This window comes from Mastigoproctus giganteus, chromosome 1, assembly GCF_048544385.1.
Source record: "Mastigoproctus giganteus isolate SK-2022 chromosome 1, ASM4854438v1, whole genome shotgun sequence".
Taxonomy (NCBI): Eukaryota; Metazoa; Arthropoda; class Arachnida; order Uropygi; family Thelyphonidae; genus Mastigoproctus; species Mastigoproctus giganteus.
Window position 1 is genome coordinate 204311820 of NC_143575.1, and position 25105 is coordinate 204336924.

Consider the following 25105-nt stretch of genomic DNA (forward strand, 5'->3'; position numbering starts at 1 on the left):
TGTCATAGCCGTCGACTTTGCTGGAGCGTTCGACACCCTCTGGTGGCCAAGCGTCCTTTGCAGGCTCAGGGCAGCGAGAACACCAAGCAATTTGTACAGGAGCATCAAAACTTATCTCTCGGACAGAAACGTCCAAGTAATAACGCCCTACAAAAAGTTGACCTGGCTGGTCCGCAGGGGCTGCCCTCAGGGATCTGTCCTGGGGCCGCTCCAGTGGAATATAGTGTTTGACGAGTTCCTCACAATGGACCTGGGGGAGGTGGAGGCCCAGGCCTTCGCAGACGACTTCATACTGACGGTCGCGGGGGATTCCAGACAGAACCTTGAAACGCTTGCAAACCAAGCCCTTGAAACCTTGCAGGACTGGGCAAAACTACACACCTTAACAATCTTGCCAACGAAGACGGACTCAGTACTATTGAGAGGGAGGTTAAACCTTAGAAGACCACCACAAATCAAGCTGGCAGGACAAACAATCAAACTGTCAATGCAAATTAAATATCTGGGACTGATCATCGATCAGAACTTATCATTTAAACCGCACCTAATCTATCTAAAAGAGAAACTGTGGAAATACACAGCGCTCATTGCCAGAGTTACATGCAGGAACTGGGGGCTAAACAGGAGAACCCTGTCCCTGTATTATAAAGCCATCTTCATCCCGATAATAACATATGGATCTCCCATATGGTACAAGAAAGCAGGAACAGCAGTGAATAAAAGGATACTGGACACGATCCAACGCAACATATTATTAACAATAACAAGAGCATGTAACACGGTTAGTACGAGTGCCCTACAGGTCCTTGCGGGGACCCTACCCTTGGATTTAGAGCTAACCCGCTGCGGACTTATGTATCTACTAGCCAAAGGAACCCAAACCACCTACAACGGTCTTACGATTGACATCACCAATAACAGGAAAAATGACAAACAAAAAATATTTTTTTTTTTTTTTTTTTTTTTTTTTGTGATTTGGTAGTTGTTGGCGCATTGGCTTCTGTGGCCATATTGCACCTCCCAAGGTTTTTGCAGTACTTTGATCCAAGCCCGAGGCGGGAATCGAACCCGCGACCTTTGGGTTGCCGGGCAGGTACTTTACCCACTCGGCTAGCCCGGGTGGCTAAACAAAAAATAGTGGACCACCTCGTACAAATTTGGCAGAGAAGATGGACAGACGTGGAAAAAGGAGCGGTAACAAAAAAATTTATTCCCCAAGTAACCAAGCTGTATCCCAAGCCAAATTAAATGCCTTGGGCATAATCGAAGAATCACACTGTCTCTGTGGCGAACTAGAAACATGACATCACGTTATGCATCAGTGTGAAATATACGAAGACATCAGATGTCAAATGAACACGAGAATTAAATACATCCCTAACACCCAGGAACACCATCTCCTGGACATACCAGAAGAATTTGCGGCCTTTAGTCGCTTTGCCCAGGACGTCTTCTCCAGAAGAAAACTACAAATAGCCATCCCCCAAGGCCAACAGGAGTAATGAAAGCAAATACGAACACCAAGGAATAAGAGAAATTAAGGACGGGGATATCAACCAATGATTGATGACCGTTGGAATATGCCACCAAAAAAAGAGCTATCACACAATCAGAGAAGGATTCTGAACCAAAGAAAGAGGAACACAAGTATGCGGCTTGCCCCATGAGTGACAATGAAGAGAAACAGACGTGAGACAAAGGCCAAATTGGAGACCTGAAGAGGGCACTCTATCCGTCTTCACCTATAATTCCTAACTCCTCGGGAGGAGGGGACGGCCACACGGTCCCCCCTTCTCGTCATTCCCTGTTTCCTCTCTGGTGGGGCATGAGCATGCCCCACTGAAACTGGGCCGCCTTCTCTATTGGCTTCATACTTCTAGCTTTCCCCCCCAGTCTTCTGCCTCCCTCCCCTCTATCTTCACGGTAGCGAAGTCCCACACATGAAAATTAATACATCAAAACCGCCATACGCCCAGCATTCGGCCTAAAAAATTAAAGCGATAATATCCCCACGTCAACGCAAATAATAAAAATCGCTTTATTTTATTTTCTTGATGACCACTGGAATATGCCGCCCAAAGTTTTTTTTTTTTTTTTTGGTCCTAGCCGCCAAAATCTCAGGAAACTAAGCGGCAGGACCTGCCAGAGTAAACTAAGTCTACGGAGTTCCTGGCCTGCCTTCACGGGGCGTAAGTGGGGCAACGTTGGATCCCAATAGGGGTCCAGCAGCTAAATGGCCAGAAGAACAACGGTACACGACATTACACGATCCAAGATCCATACACTTAAATCTCTGGCATTTACAGTGTACTGTAATACACCACAACGTAAACTACGCGGAGATGGGGGGGAACCCCTGGTGCCGCTTGACCCTAAAAACACTTACACACCTTTGGGTTGCCAGGCAGGCACTTTACCCACCTGGCCAGCCCGGTTGGCTACCTTGAACAGTATTTCTTAGTTGGTATGAAAAGTCTAGTAGCTTCCAAGATTAATTCCTTGAATACTTCCCATTTAGAGTTTGCTGCTGGTAACATCATCAGTTAGTCCCACTGTATAGAATTTAAAAACTGTCTAAGACCACCACAGTCACCTTTACGAAAGCAAAAACTCCCTTTTATGCCTGATGGTAGTAATATCATTAAGTGAATCCCACATCACTACACTGTGATCACTGTCACCTAGTGGTTCTTTTATAGATTCTTAATGCATTAGCATTTTTAGAGGCATTTGATGCAAGAAAGCAAGCTTATGCAGCATCAGCCAACAAAAAAAAAAAAAAAAACCCACTTCCACTTGACCCCTCTGTTCGTTCAAAATACCTGTCCAGCTGAGCCTTAAACTTATTTAGGCTATCAACCTCCACCAAAAGGGATGGAAGTCTGTTCCACCAACCAACCACCCGCTGGCTAAAGGCAAATTTCCGCACGTCTATCCTACATCTGTCTTTCCTCAATTTGAATTTATACCCTCTCAGGTGATTTTTCTGAGCTAGAGGAAGAATCCCATCAGCATTGAGCATGCTTAAACCTTTCAAGGCTTTATACACCTCTATCAGATCACCTCGCTGGTGCCTAGTCTCCAGACACTGTAATTTGCAAAACTTAAGCCTTTCTTCGTAAGAGCACCCCTTTGTTCCATTCACTAATCTTGTTGCCCTTCTCTGTACTCGTTCCAGCAGCTCTACATCCTTCTTGAAATGAGGCCTCCAGACCTGTATACAGTACTCTAGGTGTGGCCTGACCATCGCCTTATACAATGGAATAATCACCTCCTTATCCCTGTTGGAAAAATTCCTGTATATCATTGGCAATACTCCATGAGCTACTCTTGCAGCCCGTCTGCACTGCTCAGAGAACTTCATATCTGCCTGCACAACCACCCCCAAGTCCCTTTCATTCTCTACCACTGTCAGTGTAGTACCACAGAGTTGATACGTTGCTCTGGGGTTGCTGTTTCCCATGTGTAGTACTTTACATTTGTCAATGTTAAACTTCATTTGCCACCTCTCAGCCCATCTGCTCAACCTTTCCAGATCCTGTTGCAGCAGCATAGTGTCAGTAGTGTCCTTGACAACCCTGCCAACCTTTGTATCGTCTGCAAACTTGGACATTAAGCCCGATATACCATCTTCAATATCATTTATAAATACAGAAAACAATAATGGACCCAACACTGAGCCCTGAGGGACTCCACTAATAACATCATCCACGATGAGCAGTGTCCATTGATTACCACTCTCTGTCTTCTCCCCCTCAACCACCCCTTTATCCATAGCAGCAATTTGCCTCCAATGTCACACTGCTCCAATTTGTGTAGCAGTCTTCCATGTGCAACAGTATCAAAAGCCTTTCTGAGATCCAAGTATATAATATCAAAGTTATTCCCTGCATCCAGTTCTTTTGTGACTGCATCATAGTATCCAATCAAGTTGGTCAGGCAAGACTTCCCCTTAACAAAACCATGCTGTGTCTGAGCTATAACTGAAGTCTTGTCTAAATGATCCTGCAGTGCTTCTTTAACCAGTGCCTCCATTAATTTTCCTGGAACAGAAGTTAAGCTCACAGGTCTATAATTACTTGTGTCAGCCTTTGATCCTCCTTTGTGAATTGGGGTCACATTTGCACATTTCCAGTCTATGGGTACCTCCCCTGAGTCCAAGGAAGCTCTCATAATTATGGCTAAGGGTTTGCTTACTTCCTTTGCTGCCTCCTTTAATATAACTGGATAGATCCCATCCACCCCGGGTGCCTTTCTTGTGTTTATCTTCAACAGTTTCTCCTCCACTTTACTCCCAGTTATTTCAAGATTCTGTAGCTTACTGCTAGAGTTGAATACACCTCTGGCATTCCTCTCGCTGAATAACTCCTCATGTGTGAATGTCGATGCAAAATATTCATTTAGTTTGTTAGCTACCTGAGCAGGATCATCAACACTTGACCCATCAATATCAAGTAGACCAATCTGATTCATCCCCTTCCTTCTAGAGTTTACATAAGTAAAGAACTCTTTGCTGTTTTTCTTTGCATCCCTTGCCAAGGATTTCTCGTAATCTGCCTTCGCCTGCCTAACCTCCTTTGTAACTTGGTTGCATATCAACTTGTATCTATCATAGGCTTCTGTGTCATGTGTTAATTTGTATGTATCCCATGCATTTTTCTTCTCTGCCATATGCCTCATTAGTTCATCTGACATCCATTTTGGCCTAAACCTTGAACAATATTTCTTAGTTGGTATGTAAAGCCTAGTGGCTTCCAAGATAAGTTCTTTGAATGCTTCCCATTTTGAATTTGCTGTTGGTAACATCATCAGTTGGTCCCACTGTATAGAATTTAAATACTGTCTCAGTCCATCGTAGTCGCCTTTACGGAAGCAATAACCCTTCCCTCCTAATGGTAGTTACCTCTTTGAGTAAATCCCACTTCAGCACACTGTGATCACTGCCACCTAGTGGTTCATTTATCTGCAGATTCTTAATGCATGAAGAATCACTGCTGATAATCAAATCAAGAGTATTACTCCCTCTAGTTGCCTCCCGAACATGCTGATGTAGAAAACAATCATCCAATAAATCCACAAAAGCCCTGCTAGTGTGTGAGTAACCAGCCCCGAAATTCCAGTCAATATCTGGGAAATTAAAATCTCCCATTATAAGACACTCTGATTTACTGGCCCACTCTATTTCCGTGTACAGTTCCTTATTATACTCATCAGAGTCATTAGGCCTATAGCACACTCCTACTCTCAATTTTGATCTCCCAATGTTTATGTCACACCAAACTGACTCCACACTGCACTGTCCAGCGATGTCGACTGGCTTCACTTCCTTGGTTTTTATGTGTTTCTTAACTAATAGCATAACCCCTCCCCCCCTTCCTATCCTTTCTGTAGACGTTGTACTCCCCAAATTGCAGTTCTGCATCCCTTATATCTGTGTGACACCACGTCTCTGATATCCCAACAATATCTGCCTTCGATGTTTTGAGCAATACCTCAAAGTCATCAAATTTATTTACTAAACTCCTAGCATTGGTGTACACGCAAGTATATATGCACCTGTTTCTATTCTTAGCTACCCTAACACAACCCATGTGTTTACTTGTACCGCAATGGCTCCCAGCAGTCTCTGAAATATCATGCATCTTGTTTTTCAGGCTCCTGCTCATTCTAATAGAAGCAGTGCAAGAATCTCTTTCACCTCTGCCAGTGGCTACTGTCAATCTATTGGTCTTTGTCTCCCCCCAAGCTAGCAGTTTCCGACCCACCTAACACTGCCTCGATAGCATCAGCAAATATTCTTGCACCCTTTCTATTTAAGTGTATCCCATCCCTGTAGAAGCAATCTCTCCTGTTAACAAGTACAGTCCAGGCTGAAAAAAATTCTACCCCTTGAGCCTTGCACAATCTTTCCAGGGCCGAATTGATTGCATGAATGCATGAATAATCACTGCTGATAATCAGATCAAGGGTATTACTCCCTGTGATTGCCTCTCGAACATGCTGCTGTAGAAGACAGTCATACAAAAATTCTACAAAAGTCTTGCCTGTGTGCGGGTGACCAACCCAGGTTCTAGTCGATATCTGGGAAATTAAAATGCCCCATTATAAGACATTCTGATTTACTGGCTGGCCCACTCTATTCCTCTGTACAGTTGTTTGTTGTAATCATCAGAGTCATTAGGCCTACAACACACTCCTACTCTCAATTTTGCTTTCCCAATGCTTATGTCATACCAAGCTGACTTAACATTTCGCTATTCATCTATGTCAACTGGATGCACTATCCTTCCTTCCTATCATGTCTATCCTTTCTGTGCATTTTGTACTCCCCAAATTCCAATTCTGCATTCCTTATATCTGTGTGACACCACATCTCTGATAACCCAAAAATATCCACCTTTGATGCCTTGACCATCACTTCAAATTCATCAAATTTATTTACTATGCTCCTAGCAGGGCTATACTAGATGAGCGCTTGAAACGCGAGCGTAAGTTGACATTGTGAACGCCTCCAAAACAGCAAACTACATGTAGCTCCTAATGTCAGATCGTTTCAAACTAGACAGGGCACTTCTAACATTTCATTGGATACCACCGTCGACTCACTTTTTCTCAGTTTCAAGATGGATGTTGTTCAAGTTGGATGTATTGCGTATTTATGTAGTGTTGATTGCAAGTAGAAAGAGAAAACGACGATGGTGGATTCATTCAGCAAATTCAAATAGGTTAAAAAAAAAAAAAAAGTTTTATATTATGTTTGAAACACAAAGGAAGTCTCCCGAAAATTTTATTTTACAGAATGTCGATAGAGTTTTGATGTCATATTGATAATTTGATATATCGTGATGCAGAAATCAATACTGATGTTTGCATCTATGCTTTATGTGCTGTACTGACAGACCAACTCCCACTAATTGAAATATTTCTGAAATGTTTTCTTTGTTTGTAAAATCATTTTATTTCTACCCGCTATTCTTATTCGGAGATTAAGGTATTTTTAAGAGTCTGTGTCTTACAGAATTACTTTTGGTAACATAAAGGGTAACTTCCTGTTTGATTTTACTGCACGGGTCTTCTGAGAATAAAACACCTATGTTCCCTATGCTACGGAATACTGATGAGTACTTTCCATCCTTTCGAAGCAGAAAATATTCTCCACTACCCACACTGTAAAGGAGTACTTTTCGTGAAATAAAGGATTAGTGTTGTTTGATTTTACGAACGTTCATGAGAAGACACCAGTTTTTGAAGTTTGTATCGCAGCTATATACATCCAGAAAACCTGCTGTACTGATATTATTCCGTAAAAACAATTACAATAAAGCAAACTTTTTTTTTTCAAATGCACATTGTAGTGTTATCAGTTTTACAACAGTGTTCCCCATTTCCAGTGTGGCTTCCAATAGATAAATTTCCTCAATTTTGTGTTAGTAGATGCAATACAAATTGAAGAAAGGAAGTACGACCTTTTCGTTTTTCAAAAACAGTCTGTTGCAATTCTTTCATTCATGTTTTTTATGCCAAGAAACAGTTGCGTGCATTGTTATTATTATATATATATTTTCCCTGTATCATGCTGGCAACAACTCTGTACTTTGCAGCTTACTGCGTGCTTTCGTTGCTTTCACAATACTTTTCAAAAAAGAAAGACACTGAACTTATGTTTGAAACGAAAGGTTTTCAAAATTTGTTTTGGAAGAAGACAGAGACTATGCATGATTCTCATTTGTTAATGCTGACATTAGTTGTACTGTTGCAGTGGATATCCTTCAGCAGTTTTCCCGATTATCGTTTTCATCTTATTTAATAATAATAAGGTCCTTTATTAACTTAAATTATGTACATTAGTGATTCCGTATACAGATAACCCAGGATCTAACAATAAATTGTCTCTGCAAGTGAACAAACTTGTATTTCGTTAAATAATGAAACGGTACCAACGTTGTCCTACGTGGTGTTCTGAACCCTATATAATATTTACAATAAATATAGGGTTCAGAACTGAGCTTTTTGATTCTTTTCATCATTACATCGTTCCTCCTAGTTTGGAAACATTTATTTTCCAATATCAATACAACACTTTGCCTTGTTGGAGTATTCTTTTAATAACATGTTTTAATGACGTGTATAAAGGAAGGCCTCCTTTATACCTCACAAATAAACTCCTCTGTGTCAAACATCATCTTCCTCAAAGTATAATAAACAAACCAATTAAAGCCAACCACCCCATGCACAGGGAGAATGTCTCCTCAGGCTATGCAAATGCCAAGGCGTATGCACTTGTAATGCGTCCGAAGGTGTTGGTGGCAGGCGTTTTATGCCAGCTTACGTTGTCCTACATGGTGTTCGAAGTGTCTGTCTAGTTTGCATGCCTTTACCCTCTATGGCCTCCGTAGCCGAGTGGTCAGGAGCGGGAGTGCAGTAACACACACTCTTTGAGTGTGTGTGTGTGTGTGTGCAGACTGGAGTTCAAGCCCCTGACTTCTAAATCCGGTCGATCTGTCAACCCGCACTGGATCAGCGTGGCAGATTACGGTCCATTTCCCTCAGCATGAATTGTTGAGGAGGCTTCCATCATGCAGTGGGTTGATAATGGCTGCAGTTTACCTTATTATTTTTTTTACCCTCTGCTTCCTGTAAAACTGGCCGTTCGAAGGTGTCACTAACACCATGCTTCAAGTGCTCATCTAGTATAGCCCTTAGTTACATTAACATAGCCCAAGTATTTACTTGTTCCATGATGACCCACAGCAGGCCTTGAAATCTCTGGCAACTTGCTTTCCAAGAATCACTTTAACCTCTGCCTGCAGCTACTGTTATAATCTATTAGTCTGTGTATCCCCCCCCCAAGCTAGCAGTTTTCCAACCCACACAACATTGCCTCAATAGCATCAGCAAATATTCTTGCACCCTTTCTATTTAAGTGTATCCCTCCCATGTAGAGCAGCCTCTCCTGTTAAAAAGCAGACTATGCTCGTACAATCTCTCCAGGGCCAAATTGATTCTCAGGGCTCCCACCACATATTCCCTTCTATTGTGTATGGACAAAATTGCAGATACTTTCAAAAAATAACCCGAACTCATGACTCTTTTTCAACATCGACCTGTACTTGTTAAGTAAATCTGCAGATCTCCTACTGTTAATGTCATTAGTACCTGCATGTACAACAATATTACCTTTTGTGCCTTTAAAAGATGATATCTACTGTACAATGTCACCAACTTTAGCCCCTGGCAACGTACCCTGGTCCTATTCCACCTATCCTTTTTGCACAGTATATTTTCCATTTCCCTGACAATATTAGCCACCGACAATAACTAACTTTTGTGGGACCAGTGCATTCTGCCCTGAAAGTCGCTGCTGTGTTGCCTGATGATAAAGTGCAAGCTCTGGTGTTGATGAATCCCCGCCCTTTCGAGGCATCCACCCTGTTCTTCAAGCTGTCATAAAGGCCCATAACAATGCTCGGTTGGCACATAATATCCTCTCACACAAAGACATCCCCATTGCACTATCATGTCCCATTTCTGAAAGCCTCACAAACATCAAACAAGCAGTTCATTTCATAAGGCTGTGATTCAGAGGATAACCACTCCACCTCAGTTCTCCCCCGCACCACAGCATTCCTACTATCTTGAGCCTTTTGCTTTGCTGCTCTGAAGCATGATTTCGGTTAAATTTCAATATAATTCAAAATACTACACTAAACACATCCCAGTGCAGTAATAACACTATGCACCGGTTATGCTATGAAGATTACATTACTGAATATATATTTCAATATCAAGCTTGCAGTATATGTATTTTGTATCTCCTACCAAGTTAACATTATATGAATTTTGTACCTCCTATCAAGTTTACGTTGTATGTATATATTGCTATAATGTTATGTCTGTAAATTCTAAGCAATTATAACAGATAACAAATTTAACTATTTATTTCCAATCTACATGATTTGAACTGTCACGCCCGAACTATTTGCAATACTGTATCTATGTGAAATCATCAACACCAAAAATTCTACAAACATTAATGTCATATGTTACGGACTAAGTGATAAAGTCAAGTTATTAAAACACGTATGTAGTGCTATAAATTATAGTTTATAATCCTCTTCAGATACTGGCTACAAGCTACATAGAAACTTCCCGTATCTGCTATATCAATACTAAAACAACGGCGGCAGAAATTGAACTTTCCTATCGATACAACACAATGCCGGCAGAAGTCGACTGTGGTTTTATGCAAATACAAAGACAAGTAACCACACCAAATTAATCAGAAAATCACAAACAAATACTGCAGTACTAAATTTAAATCAAAAGTTAGAGAAAAACATTTCAAATCAATAAATAAAATTCCACTTATAGGCTTTTGAAAAATGTGTAGCTCCCTTAGCCTCGACAGCAGAAAAGTTGTTTCCCCAACCAGTCTTATTGCTCCTAAAATGAGGTTTCTTAGCCATTTTTTTTGTAAAATAGGTAATCATCTCTTTGATATATATCACTGAGAGAACCCCAAGTGCTATCCTGACAGACTGTCTGCACTGCTCGGAAAATTTCATGTCAAACTGTGCTATATCCCCAGAGCTTTTTCATTATCAATCACTTTGAGTTTGGTGCTACTGAAATGACACTATTATTCTGGGATTATTGATTGTTTCTTTTGTGAATGTTAATCTGCTTTATTTGTAAAAATAATTATGTCTCTTGTTACTATGAGATAAAAATTTCTTCCCACATATTAGGTGGCTTATCCATTGTTTCTGAGGTTCTTTTATTATCTGTATTTCCCATATAACTGACATCTATTTTGTTCTGAATAAAATTTTAACAATCAGCCTTTGTTTAAAAGAAAAACGTGTGCAGATATACTCTCTGTGTAGGCACATTTGCTCATGATAATAGCCTTGAGTTGACACACTGAAAACTGGTTTCTGTGAGTCATTTATAATAAAATTTTACAAAGGAATTTAGATTTTCAAACCCAGTAAACAAATAGAAAATTAGTAATTTAGTAATTATTAAACTCATAAATTAGTAATTTTATGATTTGCACTTCTTTAATAGTTATTGTGCTCATTTAATAGATATAGTGCTGAATGGGTAGGTACAACATTGAAATATTCAATTTTTGTCTGTCATGACTAAAGTACCATGGAACCACATAAAAAAAAATTTGCTATATGTGGGTTCATTGCATTTCTGTATGTTGTGGAGCACTTTTTATTGTGGCATTCATTGCTTTGTTTTGATTTTCTAGTGAGATGTTTTAACTTGGAAGCATTCTTTTCAGCAAAAGGATGTCTTTTTATGTTTTTTGGAATACTGAAAGATGTTTTTTTTTTTTCTGTATCCCCAGATTTGAGTAGGGATCACAATAATAATAATCTATATACAATATGAATTTTGTAAATGTAAAGGAATTAATCTAAGGACAGATAAGAGCAATTTATCCCCCAAAATAACATCCAAAATGTGGTTTGTTGCTCCTGCTGACAAGAACAAAGCAACAACCTTTTATGCAGTTTTTGGAAGGGAGTAACATCCTTATGGCAGTGAGAAACATTGCAATTATATTATTTGAGAAGAACCGTGTCAATGATTCTCACCATGGTTCTCAAAGGTGAAAATGAACCTTGATCCATTTTTCAACCCACCAGTTCAGGGGTACCCACACTTTGTTTTCTCTCTTCACTTATTAGAACTACTTGGGGTCTGAAAAAAGCACTTCTATAAGTTACTGTTCCATTAAAACTTGAAAACTGAGAACACATAACTAGAGCAGCAACATGTTTGAGACTGCCAAAATGATATCAAAGGTGAAACCAAAACATTTGTGTTTTTGGATTTATAAAGCACATTAGTTTCTAATCTCATAAATAAATAAGTTTTCTATTTGTACTTCAGACAATCACAGAATTAGAAGTGTACAATTACTAGTCATTTACTAGGATAACATCACAGTGTGTCAAAGACACAAAACTGTATATATCACAGATGTACTTTAACAGGATGTACAGTAACTGAGCATTAGGTCTATGTACACATACACACATAAAAATAAAAGTTTGCACTCACAAAAGCATTAAAAAACAAAAATGTTAAGCCAGTGCTCTGTGTTAATTTCTACAAACATTGTGCAGAGTCAGAATCCTTCATTGCTTCCTACATAGATAATAGCATTTAAAGCTTTTAACAGTGTTTCTGTAGGCAATACTTTCAGGATTGATTCAAGACCTGTAAGCAATGAAAAAAAAAAAAAAAAAGTTTATAAACACATGTCTAATTCTCAACAGTTATGGAGTTATAGCTATTTGAGGCTATGGAGTGTTCAATGGTAAAAAAAATAATAAAAATACTCATACTAGTCATATATTTGCTTATTCTTATTTTTTAAAGAATAAAGAAAAAATTTATTTATTTTTACCACTGAAAATTCCATAGCCATTCAGAATTCGGACATGCTTATACGAACTTTATTTTTGTTGTTTTCAGATCCTGAAAGTATGGCCCAAGTTAAATAAACACTGTATATACTGTACATAAAGCATATACCGCTCTTTAAGGTTGTGGAGGAGATTATCTTCTGTATATTCTGAAGATTTCCTTGTTACCCAAAGAAATTACTACCACTGTCACAGAAGATAATCACTGCTCCCAGATAAAAACAAAAGGAAAATCCACTAGTCTTAGTACTTTCACATACATTTCTGCATTTATTATCTCTCAAAAAAAATGTGAGAACAATTATCCACCTATGTGACATGGTGCACCATACACCAAGTTTCAAAGCATACAGTAGCATCTGCATTTGCATATGGATTTTCTTCTAATCATATGTAGACATATTTGCTATTAACATAGTCAGATAAATGAAACATTTCCTCACTGGAAAAAGTAACATCTGAAATATCATCTCAAATCAGTAATAAATTTTTGTAACCACCCACAATCATACTGCTGTTGTTTGGTTTTTAAGAGCATTAGCAACTAAGGCCATATTGCTCCGGTGCGGTGGTCATTCCCTGACCTTTCCGCATCCTCCGTATTTGGTGGTGACGGGCTCGAACCCCGGTCTAATCAAGAAGCGTGTGCTACGCACTGCTGCTCCTTCCCACCTGGCTACGGAGGCGCCATCACAATCATACAAGTGCTTATTTGTTCTGATGCCGACCGGGCTAGCCGGGTGGGTAAAGTACCTGCCTAGCAACCCAAAGGTCGTGGGTTCGAATCCCGCCTCGGGCTTGGATCAAAGTACTGCAAAAACCTTGGGAGGTGCATTATGGCCACAGAAGCCGATGCGGCAACAACTACAAAAAAAAAAAAAAAATTGTTCTGATTCCTCTAGTTCATACACAACTATAACTTTATATGAATACGGATACACTTTTTTTCAGTACTCTGTATGTGGTGGTATACAAGCTACCAATATGATACCCTCTGGACTGGACTGATTTGTGAAAGTTTGTTGTTGCAGCACAGTGGCTTCATTGGTTGTCCCATATTATAGTTATTTTAGTTTTCAGGTATATTATAATTATGACAAATCAAAATACTCTTCCATTTTGTGAAAATGTGCTACATTTCCATTAATTGGATTTCTAAATATCAAGTGGTGGATACCACTGCTTTAAGAGGGATGGTGTTGTTGATTTGAATTTATGGAATGCAAGATAAATAGTATTATTTTTAGTTTAAAAATCACATATTAAATGAAAAACCTACAACTACCCACTAAAGTTAATATTACACAAAGATAACACTTTACAATAATAATAATTTCAAACTATCAGGTTAATACTTATTTTCTTTATCATTATAGCACTCCCAGATCATTTAAAAAACAGCCATCTTTTATGCCAGCATGCATAAGAGTAATTTTAACAAAAGCAAACACAATATAAAACATAGCAGTACTAAAATCTATGAGATTAGTACAACAAATTTCATAACAGAAAATTTCAAGCAGGACTTCAAGCATTTGAAACATTCAACTGTTACTTGCCTCAAGACCCTCCTTGGAATGCGCAAGCTAAAATAAAATTATCAGAGAGAATAATAAGAAAAAAAGAAGTAAATTAAAAGTTCCAATACTGTAACTGTACAAAACATGATGAAAGAACAAATATAAATTAATTAAATTTAATTTACAAATAAGATATCTGAAATGGAAGCCACTTTTCTATAAAATTATTCAAAATTAACTATCAGTAGAGGTCTGAGTTTACTCAGTCAAGTCAAAGATGGCTATCAAATATACCAGATTGCAATTTCAATTCATTCCATTTCACAGAGATCATAAAAAAAGGACATAAAAAAAAAAAGATCATAATAAAGTTAAAAGCATAATGGTCATTTTCATTTTTCTCCCCTCTGAGCTACCCTTGATATAATGGAGTCTATAATTATTAGTTCAAGCTTGATTAAAATAGAACTTATTTATCAACGTTACAGAAATCTGCAAACTAAATATACCAAGAATTTTCTAAAAATTTTAATGCTATTATTTTATTCCAATGACAACAGTCAAAAAGAGGGAGAAAAAATAACTATGCCGCATATTGTTGTCTTTGCAATAGCTTGTTTTTGTAAGTTGTTGTTGTTATTTAGTTTTTAGGAGCATTAGCAACTAAGGCCATATTGCTCCGGGGATATGTGGTGGTCATTCCCCGACCTTTTCACATCCTACGTATATGGTGGTCATGGGCTCAAACCCCGGTCTAATCAAGAAGCGTGTGCTACACACTGCTGTTCCTGCCCACCTGGCTATGGAGGCGCTGTTTTTGTAAGTAATAAGTTTTTGTAAGTTGATGTTGCACAGAGATAGATGAGCAAATTTCACTTAACAATGACACCTTCAATGTACATCATCATCATCATTACTAACTTACATTACTTGTACAATGCGCTACCTGAACAACAGCTCATCTGCACTTAAATCTTTAATCTATAATTTCATCCTTAATTGATCTTTTGTTGTGCTCCCCCCATTATAATTCATTCATAATTTTTTTTTCTTTTCTCCTTCCTTTTTTTTCCCTTTTTCTCTTTCCTTTATTTTATTTAGTTATTTTTTTCTCCTTCCATTTTTCTCTCTCTCTCTCTCCCCCCCCCCCTTTTTTTTTTGCAAACTGTAAACTCACATAAAACTTTAAACTTTCAACTCAACAATTGCTAATATACCTTCAATGTACAAATTGAAAGTGTTGTCACTAATTAATTTATATTGCTGGAGATGAAAGTTGGTGCTTCCAATATGATCCTTCAACAAAGAAATAGAGCCAAAAATGGACAGCTCTATTTCCACTTATGAACACAAACCTTTTCAAAAAAAGATTTGTACTCAGAAGTTGAAAGCGAACTCTCCCGATTGATCATTTTTATCAATGCAAAAACAGTTTGTCCCTGCAGGTATAACAGTTATAATAAGGACTTTTGCAAGTGTTCAATAGTGCTTAGTCATGAATATTCACCACTGCAACCCTGAGATGTGAGAATTGATGGTGTAACACTTGATCCTGCTCAGGTTGCTGACAAACTGAATAGGTATTTTGCATCTACATTCACACATGAAGGATTTTTTAGAAAAGGGGATGCTAGAAGTTTATCAAACTCCAAGAGGAAGCTAAATAACTTTGTGATAACTGAGAGGAAAGTGGAAGAGAAATTGTTGAAGCTAAACATAAAAAAGGTGCTTGGGTTATATAATAAGGGAAATAGCAAAGGAGTTAAGTAAACCCTCAGCCATAATTATGGGAGCATCTTTGGATTGAGGGAAGGTACCTATGGACTGGAAATGTGCAAATGTATTGCAATTCACAAAGAGAGAGAGAGAGAGAGAGATCAAAAGGTGACATGAGTAATTACAAACCTGTTAGTTTAACTTCTGTTCTAGGGTACATAATGAAGTCACTGTTTAAATAAGTAATACCATCTAGACAGGAATGCAATTATACTGCATAATATCCTCAAGTATATTGCTTGATGATATCTACAAGTGTGTTTGGGCAGATTTATTACAGGATTCTTTCTGCTCCCACAGAACAAAGGCGCTCTGAAAGGGCATCCATGAGTATGTTCAACATATTCGAGAGGCTGTGAAATGGATGCAAAAACAATATTCCTGAAAATGATTTCCAAAGTGCAACAACCTGCAGCGATGATGGCAAGAAGGAAGAAACAGCAGATCTAATAGTTTTATTTTAAACTTCAAATATAAAAGATTGTCTATGACAATTATTATTAGATACTCTGTTATTATTATTAGATCTTCTATCCCCATCAGAGCCCTGTCTGTGGATATTTATATCCATATATGTATGCTTTAGTTCATTTTCACACCTTTGCTCACTGGTTGTCATAGTATAGGGATACAGCTGTTCAACTCAGATGTTTCTGGATTTTGGGGTTATCAAAACACTACATTCTTCCTTTGCCTTCTGTAATGCCTTGTTGCTTTCCCTGAACAGATGAGGTGTCGATGGCTTTTCTACATTTTTTCAGGTAAATTTTGCCATTTCCTTTATACAGGTCATACAACCCTGTTTCCATCCCATTAGGTCATTTCTTTTCAAAATTCATTTCAGTTTGTGAAAGCTTTAGTCCAGTAATGGAGACGTCTTCCTGGTTCTTCAGAGTATTTCACTTCTGAATATTCTTTTCTAGTCAGTTATGTAATTTATTTAGGATAAATTTATACCTGAAAGGAGAATTATCATCTCACTGATATTTTACAGTTATCCTTCTTTTTTGAACCACTTTATTCATTTTATACAACAGCAGATTTTATTTATCTTCTTAAAATTTCATTAAATTTTCATATTTTCAAATTTGGTGGCTCCTAGGATATGTATCTCATTCCCAACCTCATAAGGACTTGTATTATTCTATTTGGGAATCCATACCACACCTGTGATGCAAACAAGATTTTGTAAAGAGGGTCATTTTTAAAATGATAATGTAAAATAAGGTATTGGAATAAGTTACATGCTGCAGTATGCAAGTGGGCCTCTAATAACATGAAAATCTGAAATATGTATATTTTGTATATGACTTACACTTAAAAGAATAAGAAAATAAAATGGAGTGTTACAGGTAGGCAGTGTCCATGTTTGAATTGTAGCTTTGCTATTCTAACTTAACCAACCCAAATAAACATGACGACTGTAGTTTACTGATAAATTAAATTCTGGTAAATATGCAGATGCAAATCTAAACTGGATAGGTTAAAAGAACATCATCAGATTTCAAGTGAATGCCTATATAATGACAATCAAAAGGCTTTGAGTCTGCTGGGAAAAAAAAAAAAAAAAAAACACTCCACATACAAATGACCACAAACTACTGAAAGCTGCAACATAGGAAAAGCCAAGAGTAGAGCCCTGCATTGGGATGGGTACCTGCAAGTTACTTGCAATATGGATCTGGTCTCAAGTAAGTTTGCAGGTTGGGTGCAATCCAGTGTTTTATAAATAACTCATTGCCACATGACATGAAAGACCAGAATTAAAAAGTTCAACTGAAAGAAAAAAGGAGAAAGACAGACAATTTATTTAATGTGGCAGATTCAAGCAACAAAAATGTTGAACCTCCACCTGACAAACTTGTCCAAAATTATATCACAGTGAAATTTCTGACACCAATTTCTACAATGAAAAAAGATTTTCACTTGTTGAAGTAGTGTGTGTGTGTGGGGGGGGGGTCTATTTTTATTTTTCCAAATCTTGCATCTGCGGCTTGTTTTATTATCATCCCTATTAGCAGTGTAGCCAGTGAGAGAAATTTTTCTGTAGCAGGATTTCTAATCGAAGAAAGATCACGGCCTGAACCTAGAACCTTTTGATGACTGTCCTCTTCCTGCATAGCAAAAATATGTAGAATTATGTTGTTAAGGGGCACCCCCGTAGCCAGGTGGACAGGAGCAGCAGTGCGTAGCACATGCTTCTTGATTAGACCGGGGTTCGAGCCCGTGACCACCAAATATGGAGGATGCAGAAAGGTCAGGGAATGACCACCGCATATCCCCGGAGCAATATGGCCTTAGTTGCTAATTCTCCTAAAAACCAAATAACAACAACATGTTGTTAATACATTTACATGTAGGTTAGTGCAAATGTATCATTTTAACATAGCTATCTACCAAAGTAGTTAAATTAATTAATTAAATTGGCATCGTTTTGGTTATAACGATGTCAATTTAATTAATTAATTTAACTACTTTGGTAGATAGCTATGTTAAAATAATGCATTTGCACTAACCTGCACGTTAGTCATTCTACCTCGTAGCATGAGGCCTTTACCCTTAAATACTTTATTGTCTAATACATTTACATTATATTTTTACCCATTTAAATTCTTTTTAAAATTTTTTGTATTATGTACAATGAAAATATACAACTATTGATGATTGATTTTTTGAATTATTATTAATGTGTATTAAAAAAAAAAAATTAAGACAAATTTGTTTAATACCTCAGTTTTCTTTTTTTTTTTTTTTTTTTTTTTTTTTTTTTGTGGGCACAAACAATGCAGGTGAGGTTCAGGTGCAGTTCCAGTTACCATGGGTGAGGGTCTAATTCAATGGACTTGTGCAGGACTCTAGTCAAGAATTCAAATTCTGGTTTTATACTATGCTCAAAATTTGTGTGAAGTGAGGAAACCTCTGAGATATTTCTTTACCACTCAGAATGAATAAACGTCCCACGAAAAAGCTTTCCTTCCCCTAATGACTGATCTTTATCTTTCACAGTGTGTTCAACTCAATTAAATCTATTGCTTATAATAAATGAAAAACCTACTGAGGTCTATAATACAGTAAACCTTGCTTTAATGGACTATAAGAGAGTATGGCCTGTCTACTAAATCCAACTGTCCATTAAACTTGAAAGAAATACATATACAGCTGTCAAAATGAAACAAAGAGAGAAAAATAAAACTGGAAACGTGTCAGGGATTCAGGTATCCAGTCATCTATCAGATGACAGTCTCGATTCAAGCGATAGAACAGAACAGTCAGGTGTATGCTGGCCTACTTTGAGGATTTAATGTTATTAGGAGACTCCACTGTCAGGGAAATGAGTAACGTTTTTTGTAAGAATTGGTGGACTAAAACCAGAGTATGTCTGCCAGGAGTAACAACTGGTGATGTTACCAACAGATTGTTATATTTTATGGGAGGATAAAGAAAGCATTATTATTTGTGTGGGACTAATGATATTAAAAACACATATGAACTGAAGATTTCTTTGGTTACTTTAGAACCATGCTAAAAAATTCTGCAAGTGTTAGGTCAGAATGTATACATTGAACAAAGGTGGTGCAAGGAAGTTTGAAAATGTTATTGAGAAGGCCTTAAAGGTTCAGAGAACTGCTAGTTGTGGGAGGGGGTGAAAGAGGGATAATATAGATATGCATTTATCCGATGATACGGGCCAAACTAACACCTCAACATATCCCAAGAGGTCTTGTTTGTTGCCCATATACCCAATTACAGACTTGCCAACAACTGATATTGGCAAAATGTGAAGAAAGTAGCAATGTTTCAAGCGAATAGGAGGCTAATACTAGAAGAAACAAGCTAAAATAACTTCAAGGGGTGTCAGGTTAGTAAACTATACAAGAACACTCAGTCTTCACTGTGTCAGGAGCGTTGCCAGTAAAATGAGTGAATTTGAACTTCTGGTTAGGACAACTAACAATGACCTAATAGGGCTTATGGAAATGTGGTGTCACTCAGAAATAGGGGATTATGAGTTTCACTATGGTATGCATAATGTGTTCAGAAAGGAAAAACTAGATAGAAGGAATGGGAGTTATGCTTTTTATCAAAAGCAGCCTGAGCACAAAAAAAAGCTTTACCAAATTCAGAACTTACACCTACCTCATAGAACAAGTGTGATGTGAAATAGTTGGATGCAAAGGTAACATGAGAGTAGGTGTATGGTACAGACCAGAAGATTGTGAAGTGGATGAGGAAAGCATCTACATGCATATGGAATGGTGAGGCAAGTGTAAAGGTCTTATTATGTAGGCCATCTAATTTCAATTTGCCTCTTATTTGACTGTAACAATTGAAACTCATCATGGGGACAATTTTTTTAAATAAACTAGATGATTATTTGTTTCAGCATTGTAGAGAATATACTAGGAATAAAAATATTCCTCATCATTATCTAAAAACCAGATGATATCATAGGGCTCACAGTACAGGAACCATCAGCAAAAAACATTCATGAAGTTCCAAGTTAGAAGGTGAAGAAAGAGGTTTCAGTTGTTAAAGATAAAGGCATAAGTTTTAATGTCAGGAAAGGGACAGTTTAAGATGCTATACAGCCTACACCAGCTAGGCAGATAGCAGAGGAAGGGTGAATACATTAGAACTATGGAATATCTTTAATGCACCAGTAACAGAAGCCATGGATGCCATTGAGAAAATACAGTACAAGGCAGATGACAAGATGAATGAATATGGAGCTGACCAGCCTAAATAGGACAAAAAAAAGACATCATGGGAAAGTTACAGAACAGTGAAAAGTACTGATGCCTATAACAGCTACAAGTTGATCTGTAATATTATCAAAGAAAAGGTTAGGTTGGAAAAGACTCCGTATGAGAAATCACTGGCTAAGAGAGAAAAAAATGTGAATAGAATAAATCAAATTAGGCTCTTGTGTAATGTGTGCAGAAAAGTGTTAGATGATCCAGCTGATGAACTGAACAGGGACTTTGCATTGATCTTTACAGAGGAAAGACCCTTCATAGTGATGAGAGAATATGTAAATGAGGCTGAGAAATATGAAATTAGTGATATTATAATTAGAGCTGGGTGTTTATTAGAAAAAATTTCAAGCCTAAAGGCTTGAAAGTTTTTCTTATAAACACTCCTGTGTTGACTGCATATACCCAGTAATTTTGAGGGAGGTGGCAAGAGAATGCACAGAACCATTAAGTTAATTTGAGGCATCATTGGACTCAGGAGAGGTTCCTTTAATTGGAGAAGTGTTGATAAGTGTGTAATTAGACCGGTCAATTTAACTTCAGTGGCAGAGAAAATCATGGAGGTAATGATAAAGGGTGCAATATACGGACATTTAGATAGAAATGGAATTCTGAAGGAGTTAAGTTTTGCTAAGGAAAAATTATGTTTAATTAACCTATACAAGCCAACCATACTGGTTGGCTATTGACATAGTTACTCATGAGCTGGATGTAGAAAATAATTTCAACATTATTTATTTGGATTTCAGTCCCTTGTGAGAGGTTACTGTATAAATTGGAAAGATGCCTACACTCTGTCATCCTCGCTATCTTGTCTGTCTTCCACTTTCCTGTCTCTTCTCTGCTCTTTCCTTGGCCTTCCCCACTCTCGCTCCTGCAAGAGTGTGGACGGCCCGTCAGATGTCTTTTACTCCCTGGTCCGGCTCCTCGTGCCAGTGGACGGATGCTGGGAGGCTCCTTCCTGGTGATCGCGCCTCCCAGTAACGAAGAAGCCAGTCAAACAACACAAACAACACACTACTCACACATAACCCACACTGACTGGCTTTGCTATGTTAACAGAGTATTTAACGCGGATTTGTGGGAAACCACGGGAACCGCATAACAAAAAATACTATGTCCACTATGTATAAATTGGAAAATGTTGGGATCACAGGGTAGCTGCAAGGCAGGAGGCAGAGGATTGTGATTAAAGGTTACCTCTCCAGATTGGTCTAACATTAGAGGTGTGGTTGGTTCTGAGACAACTGTTGTTTCTGGTTTTCATAAATGACACTGTTGAAGGGATAGAGGGCATTATGTCAAAATTTACAGATGATGTGGAGATTGGGAGAATGGTTAATGATCAGGATGAATTGGATAGGCTTCAAGGATGGTTAGAAATGTGGCAGCTATGTTTGTTTTAATGCAGCAAAATGCAAGGTCTTAAACTTGGGGAATAGCAGCCCCAAAGTAACTTATACACTTGGTGTGGTTGAATTACAAACAGTAAGGAAGAAAGGGATTTATAATAGGATATAGCATCCTATCAATGATTTATCATACATTTGCTTGTAGAGATAGGGAGGTTACAATTACACTGTATATGGCAATTGTAAGACTGTATACTTGAAATTACAATGCAGCCTTACAGTTTTGAAATAATGTCACTGTGTCCAAGTATGAAGACCTCACTTAACCAAAGACTGAACTTCTTGAGAGTCTAAAGATGAGCAACTACTTGGTGAGATCTACAGAAGGCCCTTATGAGCAAAGGCTTTGAATATATGAGTTTACCAACTAGGCACTTTAGAGGGGGGACTAATTGAGGTCAATAAGAGGAATAGTAAAATGAATGAAGGTAAATTTTTCACTTTTATTCATCCAGCACTAGGGGTTATGAATTTAAATTATGAGGAAAAGGTTTAGACTGGATTATAGGAAGTTTTCTTTTAGCTAGCAAGTTGTTAATTACTGCAATAAGTTATCTCCAAGGGTAGTTGGGGCTGACAGCTTGGTAAATTCAAGGATCAGGCGTGAGGAAGGAAATACATAGCTAGTTTATTTTCTTTTTATATATTTAATTGTTGTTGTCCCCCAAATGCAGCAAATATCTATGGCTTTCTTATATGGGTAATACAAATCACATTATTTACAAGCACAGGAAAATTTCATATGAGATGTTATAATACATTAGATGATATTTTTTGTATTGTGGGATATGATTTGATTTTTTTTTTTTCTCCTCTTTTTCTGAGAAGCCACAGACTCATTTATAAGCATTAAAATTTCACTACTTCTGATACATATACTTGTTTTTATTTAAGTAAAATAAATTTCCTTTGATACTGGGCACAGTAACACATGGACAGAGTACTACCAGTGCCACAGTTAACAATGAAATGGCCACGTATTTTTTGGGGCAACTTATGGATTTGATCTTGCATCATGTATTCTAGTGGTAATGTACACTACCCCAGTGCTACATTCAATTATCTGATTTTTTTTATCTTTGCAAAATTATCAAACATTTAATTACATCAACCTGTCTGTGCTATATACAATGACATTTCACTAATTCAAAGAGTATTAGTTCATAAAATCAAGTAAATTTGTTCACAACCCAGAAAGAGATATTAATTTAAATAACATTAGGACACAAAGAAGATGAAGACAAAAAAAAAAAAAAAAATTATGAAAATGTTTACATTAAAAGTAAAATGGAATACAAAGTGTTCTAATCAAATAGAACATGAATAATATGAATTTTTAATAAATAATAAATTTAATCTGATTTAATAAAAGACCCTCCCCAGTTATGTCTTTTTTTAAAGAAATCTGAAATGTTCTCTTGAGTAAGAGATCTTATTATGCTGCTGTTTCATAACCATGCTTTTCATTTCTCATAGAACATTAAAATTTTATTTTAATTCTTAGTCAGCAATTGGCAAACTGAAAGAGTATCAAGGCAACTACTGCCTTCATATAATTTAACTTTTCTTCCTTATTTTGGTCTTCCATTTCTTCATTTTCCACACTTCAACTACTAATTTTTCCCATTGAAATACTCTTGCTATTTCATCTTATTCTAGTCATGTTTTCACCCAAATTAATATCCTTTTTGCCACTGTTAAGTAACACATTTTGACCTTCTTTATATTTGATTCTATTCGAATTAATAAGAATATCATTATCGTGTAATAACTGTTCCATGTATTTATTAATGAAATCTTTATTCCGCTCCAACTTGCAGCTCAGTTGCAAATAGCAATTTTTATACCAAAATTTTTAATATCAATCATTGTCTCTTCTTCATTTGATAATTTTAATAGTGGATCCTACTCACTATCTGAATCATAAAAAAAAAAAAAAAAAAAACCCTCTTCATTTACAGGTCAGTATGACTCAATGATCTGTAGACTATAGTGAAATTATAGTAACCTTATAATACCGTGATAAATCTGACTAAAAAATGAATAGCAAATGCTTAGAAAACAGTACTCACCTTGTATAAATCTGCAATAAATTTTTTTGGTAGATGGCGGTTAAATTTAGGTTGGAAGAAGCATTAAAAAGAACTAAGGCAGGGAATGGGGTGAAAATATTTTAAACAGATTTTAAAATGAGCGCAAGGAAGTAGAAATGCAGATCTCCAATCCTTGGTTGTCATAAAGAGGTTAAAAGACGTAAATGAAAAAAGAGAGAAGACCGGTGGCGCCAACAGTCGTTACGAGGGACTTTCGTGAGTAAACCGTCATCAGTTGGCAAATGGAAGAGAAGTGAGCGCGTGTTGTATTTAAAGTTTATCTAAACTCCCATGATGCTCTTTTTGACACGCGGGAACTTTAGCCGCGAGAGGTTCCAAGCCGGTGAAAGGTTGAAGGGAAGTTTAGCGTTAATAATGTTGAGATCGGAATGGTGTCGGTACCATTCGATGGTGAGGGCTTCGTATTGAAGAATTCTGTAGCTCGATCTAAGTTTAATAATAGTGATGGCAGAGTCAACAAGGGAGGGTGTGGTTGTGGGTTTGAGCATGGGTTGTTAACTCAGTGTAGGATTGACTTGTCTTGAAACTGTTGAAGTGGTAGTATGCGCGGGTATTGGAAGTTGTGGAGGAACCGAATTTGGTGGTAGTGCTGCCGTTGTAACAGGTGTCGCAGTTTGGTTGGCATTTTATGAGATATATTATGTTATTGAGATCATTGATGGAATATTTGTGTGTATCTTTATAAGAATTAAACAGGGAACCTAGTTTATTGTAAGTGGAGAAGGTGAGGGAGATGTCGGTATCTTTGAAGGTACGTCGGAATTGTGCTGCGAGATCACTATGGTAAGGGAGAACTATGCCAGTATTTGTCTTGTGACTGTGTCTGGTGGGGTTATTGATACTGTTTTTAACGGTGGATATTGTGTGTTGGATGAGTTGAGGGGGGTAGCTCCTGGCTGTGAATTTATCAGTAAGGAATTGAAGTTCATTGTGTAGATCGTTTTGTGAAGAGGTGAATTTGATAGTGTTGTAGATTTGGTTGTGTAGGACGGTTTTTTTGGTACTAAGGGGATGATGTGAAGCGAAATGTAGATATTTACCGGTGTGCGTGTTAACATTAAAATTTTTGTAGCTAAAAAC

At 37.5% G+C, this 25105-nt stretch overlaps 1 protein-coding gene across 1 annotated transcript in view; it reads right to left on the bottom strand.

The window, feature by feature from the left end:
• LOC150091458 (actin-binding protein WASF3-like) overlaps positions 1–25105 on the bottom strand; it is a 192130-nt gene that overhangs the window by 63559 nt on the left and 103466 nt on the right. The window contains exon 5 of the mRNA XM_090368477.1: positions 14009–14035. Coding sequence (XP_090224603.1) covers positions 14009–14035 — 27 coding nt within the window. The remainder of the gene's footprint in view (positions 1–14008; positions 14036–25105) is intronic.